The following is a 12,135-nucleotide window of genomic DNA, read 5'->3' on the forward strand; positions in this document are numbered from 1 at the left end:
ATTATTCGTCAATTTCGATTTTTAGAAAAACCAAAAGCCTCATTCAGTAGGAGTAAATTTTTTTATACAGAAAATACTTATCTCTCACAGAAAATAAAATAATAAATCCACACAATTTTTAAAATTCTATGTATATTCACACTGAAAATTGAAAATTAACATCAATAAGATGGCAGTGGTGTGTGGATGCCCTTGAAAAGTATCGTGAAATTACTGAAGGATGTAAAATAGAAAATAAGCGATTTCATTTTAAAAATATAAATTTATTGAAAAGATATGTAGTAATAAAAAAAGCCAAACGCATATTTAAGATGCACTTTTATGTAATTATAAGCGGAAATTCATCTATGTTAAAAAAATATATTATTCCAAAGGAGTTTTAATTTCAATTGACCAAAAACTTCACTATTAAACTTGTTTGAAAATCATAGTTTATTCTTTATGAAATATTTTGATTGGGCCAATATTTATCTGTTAAATAGCTTTATTTATTTATAAGAATAATAATTGTAATAAATTTAAAAGCAATCGGAGTCAAAAATTTTAAAAAAAAATTAAAAACACGTTTAAAATCCAAAAAGAAAAAAATTATTTCGGAGATATAAGAAACGAATAATTCCGATTTCTAGAACTTAAGGAGTTTTCTACTTCATTCTTTTTGGGCTCTTAGTCAAGACCTTCAAAATAGTTTCCTTTCGTTTTGTGTTAAAATGCCTAAAAATATTATGTGTAAACAATTTTTTTTATCTTTTGAAAATTATATTTCTTATTTTTTCTTACTTTTTAAAAAAAATATTTATTGTATATAAATTTTGCAATTTTTTCATGGGTCTTTCAGTTCAGTTTTTCAGAATGTCACTATATCAAATAATAAAATACATCAAAATATAAATATAAAGATGTCTTTTTCTTCATATTTTAATCCAATAATTTTTTGAATTTGTCAACTAATACTAACCTACTTTTGATAAAATAAAAAATTATATAGAGAATTTGCATGTAAGGGTTCTCTCTTCACACTGAAAAAGAATTCTAATAAAATAAAAACTCAAAACTTAAATTTCGTAATTAGGCCCAATAAAACAAATTTCAATGAATGGAATGACATAAAAAATATTAGTTAGTTATTTAAGTAATAAATAGCATTCATATAATCCTCCATAGAACATGGAAGAAGCAGAATCCCTGATCTGAATTAAAGACACCATTATGGAACTAACGCCTCATATTATGGAATAACGCCTCATATCTCAATTAACAAGCTTGATTGGAAAATATTTTAAATCATAATTTAATATATTTGAGGAAAAACCTGTTTAGAAAGTATAAAACTATCATATAGCCGTTTATAAAGGATATTTTTTTATTACACATTGCTTAATTGAAAAAAAAAAATCAAATACGTTACTGTCTTCTCTCACAACATAGTTTCATGTTTAGATCATGAATTTATGTCTCATGCCTTGTTTAAATCCATGACATGATCTTAAATCTCTTACATGCTCTAACATCTCTTAAAACCATAACATAGCCTTATCTTGGCTTAAGACTATTTCATGGTTCTATATGGGTTCAGTAGCATGCCAAGAAGGAGGCGAAGGATCTAAGGCCCTAAGCATCCATCCAAGGGGGTGGGACATCCTACTGTTGATTAATGACACAAAAACTTTAAAACCATAACTATTTTTATTATTAAATTTAATTGTTTTAACAGGAAAATACTTGGCTGAAGTAAACTATTTTACAAAGTATAAAATATGATTTTCAAACAAATTTAAACAGGAAATTAGAACATTACAATTTAAATATCCTCAGCATCAACGAAAAATATATAAGAATAATAAGTCATAAATCATTTAACGTAGAATAATTTCTACGTATATGAAATGGGATTCAGAAATTTTTATTATTATTATTTCTAGCAGTGATTGTATTTCTCTTCTCAGGGGACCTAACTGACGAATTTTCTCCGGATATCTAAACACCTATGTTCGCCATTGCATTGTTTCAGATCAAAACATTGTTTTACTTGTATTTAACATCATGACTTAATTGTAAACCCATAAATTTTTGAATGCTTTAAAATATCACTAATTATTTTATAACACTTAGCTTTTCAATTATAATAATACCAATTTAACACAAAATTCTAAAGTCGATTCTCTCATCAAAATTTAAAATCGATTTACGATTTGCCCTGTTTTTCTGTAAAAAGAGCAGAAGAACAATAAATAACACTTACCAGGTGAGGCAAAAGAAATTATAACCAAGAACAAAACACCAGTAGTCACCGCCAAATTCATTCTTTTTCGAATAAGCGGCAAAGGGATCCTCTTTGTATTCAAGTCGAATCGATAATGATGTCGGAAGATGAAACTTCGTCTAAGAAAGTTAAAGTTTTTCTTTCGAACAAGTGAAGAAGACTGGTTTGTAAGGTCGGAGGTAATGTTAAAGGGTCACTTCGCAGATGCGCCAAATGTGGACATGAAAACGGTATATTTTGTAATAAGACAGGTGGATAAGTTGCCTGAAATCTAATTAGAGAGTGTTCCTTCCGCCATTTTTTATTAGCTTAAAAAATGGCGAATAAAATACGCTTTGCATAGCTGTGTTTGAATTTAGAAGCAGTTTATTATAAGAGTGACCTATTTTGTTCTAAAGGAGGATTTGAAAATCAGCATTGATTTATTAGCTTTGACCATTGCGTATAATTTAATTGGAATAATAAATGAATAATAATAATAATAAATGAAATATTTTTTTTACTATTCGAGACGAAAATGTTTTGCGAATTTAATTTGCTGTTTGCATTTTTTTAATATACTCAATATAATTCTACTTACTATATAAAATGTAAAGTGGTAGCTAATGAGCATGATACGCCAAAATATTTTATTGTTCATAAGAAAATAAAAGTCAGCAAAAGCTACTTACGATAATTTAATTAGAATAATAATGCATGAAATATTTTGGAGTAGAAAAAGTTTTGATTTACTTTAGAGTTTCTAAATTTAATTTTTAAATTTATAGTTTGCGCCTCAATGATAACGATTAAATGATTGTTAATAAGTATGATACACCAAAATACTTTGTTGATCATGAGAAAATAAAAGTCATTTGAAATTACGATTGATTTGAAAGCGAACATAGTTTACAGTACAGAAAAGAGAAATAATATAACCATTTTTCTACTCTAACAAAATGAGTATTCACTATATATTATCGTTTGCATTTCAAAAAATTTCTCAGGATAATTGGGTATACTATAGCCTACGTCACAGGTTGTGTTATTCCTACCAAATTTAACCCATGAACGCCATTTTCTGCGAGCCTAACTTCAAGCCACAAATAAACAAACGAAGTGTTTAATCGTTTAAATAGCTGCTCGCCAGATTTTATTGCATTATAAAGAAAAGTAATTGATATTCGATTTTTCATTAATAATTGATTTATGTGGATAGTGGCATTTATGTGGATAGTGGCATAGAATTTAGCATTGCGTCATGGTAAATGTTATTCCTACTAAGTGGAAGTAGTTGTGTTTTTTTAATATTATACCCAATTATTTTCATTTCTAAAAACTTATTTCGGTTAGAATTCTCTTGCAGTTTTATTGCAATACAAATTATATTCATATTTTATCATAAATAAAATAAGTTTAATTTAATATTATCATATAAATTATTCTTCAATGCATTTTTCGATTATGTTTAAACCATTTTGTCTGTAAATAAACAAAAAAAAAATCGTTTGCCCACGAGAAATTACCGTTTACTGCTAGTTTATCTAACTGCGAAATTTTGTGTTCTATTTTTAAATTTATTTGTTTCTTACATAACATAATCAAAAAACGAACTTTTTAGTTGCAATTGAATTGTGATAAATATGAGAAAGTGACAATATGGAGCTACGTTTTTCTTTAATAAAAATATCGAGATGGCCAAGCTTACTTGATACGAAGTTTAGCAGAAATACAGCAGTGACGAAAACTTATAGGAAAATCATTGTGGTAAAGAAATCCTATAGCCGATATTTTGCTGCAGTTTCAAGAAACATTTAAGATATTAATTCGTAGGTAATCAAATAAATGTTTACATTATATCTTTAAATTATTTTTTAATTATTCATTGTACGTTAAAGATTCAATATAATTTTTATGAATTTAGCTAGAGTTATCTAATAGCTACTACATTTTGTTGAAATTTATCGTATCAGTTTACGATTTCAAGAAAGAAAAAAATTTACCAAATTAAATATTTTTTCTTTTTCTTTTTTGTATTGAAATAATTATTTCTTATTTATGCCCTTTAAATCTTGAATTAAGGTATGATTTATTTCGGTAAAAAAATGGTTTGGAACAAGTACAACTGACAAGGTAATAATTTAATTTCTGTAATTGCTTACAGAAATTAGTTGCATAACCTAATTTTTTATGCTCTTGAAGATAAATGTAACAAATATTCAGAGAGAAATTTGAATTGACATTCAATAACGGTGAAATATAAAACCAGAGTTTATACATTTAATAAAAAAGTAACTAAATTGTAATTTGACTTTTTAAATTATAATACCTAAATTTAAAGGAATTATAAAATTAGTTCTTAGTATAATATACTTGGTTTCTTGTCAACCGATTAAGTTAAAATCTTTGTAGGTACTTTCATTGTTCAACTCGTATTTACGCAGTAACATTGTCACCAGTATAACACTTTCAAATCTTGTTTAATCTGTAATTTTATTTTCTGCATATCTAAAACGTCAAAACCGAATATATTGCTTCTATATTTTATATTATATCATATGTATAGATTTAAGAAAAGATTTTTTTCATAAAATGTTCCAATTTCTATGCAAAACAATTTTTAAATAAGTTATTATGATAATCACCGCGAAGACTTGCAATTTTAGTACACTCAAAAACTACAAAATCTTTTTTTTACATAATTTATTCCAAAAGTAATGTAATGTACAAAATGAATAAATAATTATAATTGGTAATCTAATTATAAATTAAATCAAATTCCTAATGAAGTTATTTTGTATTCAGATTTACGTATAATTATTCAGATTACATGGCTTGCACTCATCATTCTTTGTAAAGTATATTTTACACAATAATATGTTAATAAATTATTTGGAGCTTGGATTATTTGAGAGTTGCATCCAACTCATCTTTGGTCGTAGAAAACAAGTGCATTCTGCATGCAAACATTGCTTTTTCCAATCTTAATATTGGTAACTTACCTACATAGTTAGAAACTTGCCCGTTGTAAAGAAAATTCTGTGAAATTTCGTTCACAGTGTAGAACTTGAACGGTTGAATATTTTTGATGGAGCAACTCGCATTAGCGTTACATAGAAAGGAAAACCATGGAAACCTCCCGTGGTTAGCCCAACTGCAAGAGGATTATAATCTTGGATCCATCTACCACTGAGGATATTATGGTCGGTGCAAACCGGGAACAGAATTCGTATCAGCCAGCCACAGCTAAACTTCGAACCCTGGTTACCTCATTGGGAGACGAACGCTTTATCCCTTGACCCAACGCGACTAACCTTCACGCTATTGCAAAAAATGTACTCTAGAATTTAATTCAAACCTGACTTCAAAATTTTGACAGAAAATCCTTTATAAGACAATCGCATGCTTATAGGCTTATCAAGCAGAAAACAATTACAACACTAATCATTATTTAGCTTTAATTAGCAATTTTAGTCTCCAACATAGGATCAAACATACTTAAACAATAAAAAATAAAATGAGTTTTATACATAGAAAAGAGTAGCTCTCCTCACCGAAACTACATAGAACATTGACAGCATAAAAGTTATGAAAATGAAAATAGATTTTGCGTGTGTCACCCTTAAAACTTAATTTTGCCATCGTGTATAGAACTGTTTAAATTACCGAAAATTAAGCAAAGCGGTCTTTCTCATTAATAATATGCATGTAAATTGATAAAGTGATTTTAAAAAGAACTAAATTATTGTAGAGTTGTTTGTGTTCTTTAAACAATATAGTATAATTATGTTGTTTTATCGTCGGTGTAGGAATGTAGTTCTATAATGGAAGAATCTATGCATTCATCAACATCCTTTCCCTGTTTCGTTAAAAGTCGGGTTTTTATGAATTTTTAGGACGTATACGTATACATTTTAATGAAACTTGTTTTTGCAGAAATAGTTTTATACTTATTGGTTATTTTTAACAAGGAAATGATATAATATCAACACTTATTAGCAATCGCAAATTCCATTTATGTTCAAACTATGCTAAATACATAAATTCCATTTATGTATTCATGTATTCCATTTATTTATTTATGTATTCAAACTAATTGATTCAACAAAACTTTCGACAATTCTCTGTTCCAGAGCTAAGAATCTAAGTTCCAATAAAAAATATCCAAATATTTAAAAATATCCAAATCTCTTCCGTGAATTAAAATTTAAAAAAACTCTTTATTTAAAGCATACTTAATTCCATTTTGTAGTAAATGTGTTCATTATTCTATGACTATTAATTTTAAAATAAAATTATACTATCTAAATCAAAACTAAATTTAATACCTACATTCGTGAAATAACTTATTATATAAAATAATGTTTCATTCTTTTCAATTTTGCATCAATTCCATACTCAAACTGTAAGTTTTTTAATAAGAAATTTTGCGATATTTTGACAATTTTATTCAAATTCTAACTAACCCCTACGCTGATGAAACAGATCTATTCACTTTGATATTCAGGTAAAATAAGTAATTGCTCGTATATTTTTGCAAGAAAATTGAAAAGATTCGACAGATCGCCATTAAGATTTTTTTTACTCGACTAAAAGCTTTTAAATTGTATCAGAAACCTTACATTAAAGGATCATTTAAAATAAAGAGTAAAAAAAAAAATTCCATCCAAAATATCATTAGGCAGAAAGTGCAATTAACTCATTTAGCAAAGGAAATAGAAGAACGCGGTCTCATTTCTGTGGAATAGGGTGTTCTCCATTAATCGTTACCTCATTTTTCCCACTGATTTAGTACCTTCGTTTTGGCAATTCTTTGACGGAATTCTTTTTGAAGTTGATTGAGGATGGTCTCTATCCCACGACCTTACAGCCTTGAGGATCGTGTACCTTGTCTTTGTTGTTACCTACCCACGAACTGATTGAGGAGGAAGAATGTATAAGTAACATTGGAAAAAAAAACTTTCTCTTCCGCACTTTTTTTTCCTTTTTTTTATTTTATTGTAATAACGCTCGCCAATGTCAACTTAGATTACCATCTGAATAGTACTTGAGTTAAAGGCCAAAGTGTGTGCGCAGAGATAATAGAAACAAATAAGTGTGCGAAATGGAACAGTTTTTATGAATTAGTTGAAGAATTCTAATTAAATGCGTGAAGTATTGGATAATACGAACCGAAGCTAGTCACTATCATGCATGATCTAACATTAAAATTTTTTATTTGTAATTCATTTGGTATAATTTATTTGTTATTTGTTTTTAATGTAATCAATTTAATTGATAGCATATTCTTGATTTCTTAAATTAGTCGTTTAGTGCTCAGATCAACATTAATTTGTTTAAATATTTTGATAATATAAATATATTTTTACAAGATATATATAGTTTTATTTCCTATTTTAGAAGGGAAGTGAGAGAAATTTTCGAATTTTAATATTCGACATTTAATTCGAATGTTAACAGTTAAAAAAACGCCATACTATCCAGAAAGTTTTGGATGCTTGTTCTTTTTATTCGGTGATTAAAAACAAAATATTTTGAATGGTGCAGGGGAAGCTTATATAACAAAAAGTTATAGTAGAAAATTTGAATTAGTAATTATCGATAATATTTAAAAACAAAAACCTTTTGTGCAGAAAATCACTAATTTAAAACATGGTAGTACGCGAAATAAAAAATCAAACACCTTAAAAAAATTTTTAATCTGAAATATAAGGTTATTGATGCAATCTCTAACCTTAAATATACTCATTAATTCATACAAAAAATATTTTAAGTTGCGAAATCAGACACGAGAAACGTACTATCTGTAAACCTTGTATCAAAAAAACGTGCAAATGCATCTTTTTAATGTACTTGTATTTTTAACACTCAAAGTATTAGCCATAATCTAGATAAATTAAATATATATATATATATATATTAGCCTAATGTAGCCATAATCTAGAAAATATGATTCCCATAGTTTAGGCAGGAGACCGATCAATTACTTTTTGCGTATTTCGCCATATGTCTGGAACAATTTAAACTAATAAAAATAAATGATTCTGCACACAATTATAAAACTCGTTTTTTTTAAATCAAAATACAATTTTTAAAAAAATATTTATTATTTTCTTCAAAATAATCTGAAATTTCTTGATAATTTTATATTTCGATCAAAGTACAAAATTTAAACGATATCGGCCAAGTAGTTTCCAAGGGAACTGCAAAATAGTTGTATTTTTAAATGTTCATTTCTCAATAACTGCTTAAGCAATTACATTTAAATTTGTCCATTCTGCTTAAAATTATGTAAATATTCCTGTGCTTTACAATTCAGAAAGTTTTTGACCTTTAACAATAAATAATAACAAATAACATCACATAACAATTTAACAATGAAAAATAATGAATAAATGTAAAAAATAATATTTTTAGATAGGATTATGGTGTAACGTTTTACTGTTAAGTTCAAAAATTTTAAAATTCTCTTAAATAGTTCCATATATATGGCAAAATGCTCAAAAATTAAAAGTAGCATTAAAAGCTTTTGACGGCTTACTAAACTAAACTTTTGGAACCTTATTTTTCAGATAGCGGATTATCCTGTATTTAGAGGGTCAAAAATCCAAACTCAATGGAAAAAAGAATGTTTATTCAGGAAAAGTACGTGGTTGTGAATGATTTTGTGGCTCGAAATATCATCTATAAAGTAAAAAGAAAAGAAAAATTTAGACTCTTCATTCAAACCATTCTTAGCGCATGAAAAAGCAATTAGATTTAAAGTTATTAAGATGCTTTATTATTTTTTTTTAATTATTATTTTTTGCTTTGTCAAGCAGCAAATCCACTGTATGTATTCGCTCTTTCGATTCAGTTACTTACTTATTTTTTAGTAATTTATCGTTTAGTGGGAACTCAATAAGAAAAATTAATCACTGAAGCAATTTTAACTCTACACTTAACTCAATAGTACCTTTGTCTTGTGAGTTGGGCTCAAAATTACCATGTTAAAATGCTAAATATTGTTACCTACTGAAACAGGAGTTCGGAGACATCAACAAAATTGCAAAAACTAAATTATTTTTTACGCAATTCTCTGTTTCGGGACAAGTTACAAAATTAGATACAAATAATCATAAGACTAACGAATTAACTGAGCAAGAGGTGAACAGGACATCGCTACGAGTAAAAGTGATTTTTTTTTCTTCATGGCACTTATTGGATTAGATGATTAGATGAACTTGCTAACACATTCATTTTTTGTCTTGACAATAGGTTGAAATTGACGCTTTGTGACACAAATACGTTATTTAGTTACTACAGTAGTGAAAGAAAATCATTATTTATTCAATATAGAGAAGTACCATTTATGAGCATTAAAATATAATTCTCATAGAGCAGCACTAATACGAAGCTATAAGAATTTCATGCTCTAATTATCTCTTATTATTTTATCTAAATATATAACAGCTCTTCTCTAAATTATAATGAAAAATATTTATAAGTATAAAATATTTTTAAAGAGTAATTTTTGACTGAAAAGCTGTAACTTGTTACTGTACCTTTTGAAGAACTTACTATAATGTTCATTTTTTTGTCTATTAATATTAGGTTGAAATTAAAACATTTTTGATTTTTTTTTCTTTACCGTAAAGCTGTAACCTGTTGTTTTAAAACTGCTAACCTGTTGCTGTAAAGAATTAAACTGTCGAGTAAACATTAAAATTTAGTTTCATTCAAATTTTATCAAATAGAGAAATTTATGATTTGAAGTAAAATAACAAATATAAAAGGTGTCCGATAATCAGGAACACCGATTATCTACAGACTAAGATTAATCATTGATTGCTCTTACATCTATGCTTGCTTAAAGATACTCGTTCATCTAAAAATAACTCTTAATATGTCATTTATATTAAGATATCTAATTACATCCTTATGAATTGACCCAACTAATATTTCAAAACTAAATAATAGCTCTTCGTTGTAAAAAAAAAAGCACTCATTATTATAAGAACAAATAGACGAATTACATTTAATCACTGAACATCGGCAACTTTCATGTAAGGTTGTAAAGAAACAAGCTTTTATGGGCATTGGAAAGGTAGATGACATATTACTGTTATAATGAACCAATTCAGCTGCGCAGAAACAAAGAGACATATAATTAATGTTAAAATAAGTTTCTTTTAAAAAACTAATTACTATTGCTCGCAACAATGTGCGCTTAAAATTATCGTTTCTGTAAAAAAGAAGCCTTTCTCAAAAAAAAAGCTTTTTTTTTAATAAAAAAAAAGGGAATAGAAACTTTTTTTTCTTACACTTGTACGAATGAAATTCCGCAAATTTATTTATTATTCTAAATGTTATAATCATAAATTTAAAATAGAAAAAAAAATTCTATAAAACTCAATGCGTGTATGTTAATAACATAAAACCCTTTTAGACATCTGCTAACAGTGGGTTCCAATTAATTGGTGGTTAAAATTAGTGGATTCCATTAATTTACGTTACATTTTGTTTCGCTGCCTAAAAACTTAAAAATGCGATGGAGTCTAGAATAAAAGGACTACGATGAATGAAATAAGAAAAACAACTTAAAATTGATTACTAGCACGAAAATTAATGATTGTTACGCTTGTAGTAAAAATAGAGTGTTGGCTGAAATGCAACAAAACGGTTAAATTTTTACGGTTTGACATAACACAAGTTTTTTTCTTAATTCCAATTTGTTCAGAAGTCATTGCTTATTTTTAGTGCTTTAGTAGCACTTTTTTTTTTTTTTTTTTNTTTTTTTTTTTTTTTTTTTTTTTTTTTTTTTTTTTTTTTTTTTTTTTTTTATCTGAAGGATGACGATTTATCCATCATTGAAGAAAAGTTTAGATCTCTAGGAACCTTATTTTATTAGGTCGCGCTTGATTTGATGTCGACAGCAACAAAAAAAGAAGAAATAAATATTAGATAATGCCATACATAAATCTTAATATTTATATCGAAATTTTAAAAACTCAACTCAAAAGAGATATAAACCATTTCCAATCTGAACTGTCATATAATATAAGGTTATCGTAATATATTGTTAACATGTAAAATCACTTTTTATTTATTACTTCGCATTATGTAAGAAATTTTGTATTCCTTAGTTTAAATGCTTCTTTTTTCGAGTGCAATTGATTATTTTTCAACTCCAAGTAATAGTTCATTTTGTTACGATTAGCATTTTAGCAAAATGTTCTTACTCAAATTTATAATAATTGTATATCTTATGAGCAAAGTGCCCTTTGTTACCTTTGAAAAAAAATATGAACTTTTAGGAAAAATAAACAAAGATGAATAAGAAGCAACCACGGGAGTTGGTGAGCCGAGCGTGTAAGGTATTGCGCCTCCTAGTGTAAATAAAATAGGTAATTACTGTTTTTCTGTTAGGACAGGGCGGCATCTTTTAAACTATAATTATTTAATGAACATTTTTCATAATAATAAATATATTTATATGATTTTATTTATTTATTTAATTATTTTTATTTATTTAATTGTGTTTTTTTTTACGAAATAATGACTTTTTTATATCTTAAAGATGTAAATCTATCGTGATGGTATTGCCCTTATACTTACTTACTCAGGCTCTTCAAGCTGTTTGATGAGCCAAATCCATGATTTTCCCTTTTTGATCTTACTGTTACGTCACTCTCATAAAATGACGTCATTCATTTAATATAATAAATATTAACTAAAACGATTTTTTAGCCTGTGTATATATGAAAAGTGTGAGTGGCAGCAGAAAGAATGTTGTGCTAGATGTGTTCTACGAAAATAAAATGGTTGCTTTTGTAAATATGTGTACGCAGGTATTTCTTGTAAATTTATGTTATTTCATCGCTGAATAGATCGGGTAGATTTATCGGAAGCAC

The 12,135-nt window shown here is 27.0% G+C and overlaps 1 protein-coding gene and 1 long non-coding RNA gene across 3 annotated transcripts in view; one reads left to right on the plus strand and one right to left on the minus strand.

Annotated features, from left to right (window-relative positions):
- The window catches only part of LOC107439301 (protein obstructor-E), a 32,390-nt gene extending 29,904 nt beyond the window's left edge, over positions 1-2,486 (minus strand). For both annotated transcript variants that reach the window (XR_011636369.1, XM_016051857.3), the window contains exon 1: positions 2,243-2,486. Coding sequence is in view for 1 of the 2 variants with exons in the window: in XM_016051857.3 (XP_015907343.1) it covers positions 2,243-2,303 (61 nt within the window). In the remaining variant the exon portion in view is untranslated. The remainder of the gene's footprint in view (positions 1-2,242) is intronic.
- A 1,284-nt stretch (positions 2,487-3,770) lies between these two features.
- Positions 3,771-12,135, plus strand: part of LOC107449800 (uncharacterized) — a 60,588-nt gene continuing 52,223 nt past the window's right edge. Inside the window, exon 1 of the long non-coding RNA XR_011636371.1 lies at positions 3,771-4,075. This is a non-coding gene — a long non-coding RNA (uncharacterized lncRNA). The remainder of the gene's footprint in view (positions 4,076-12,135) is intronic.

Source organism: Parasteatoda tepidariorum, chromosome 3 (assembly GCF_043381705.1).
Source record: "Parasteatoda tepidariorum isolate YZ-2023 chromosome 3, CAS_Ptep_4.0, whole genome shotgun sequence".
In the NCBI taxonomy this organism is placed as follows: Eukaryota; Metazoa; Arthropoda; class Arachnida; order Araneae; family Theridiidae; genus Parasteatoda; species Parasteatoda tepidariorum.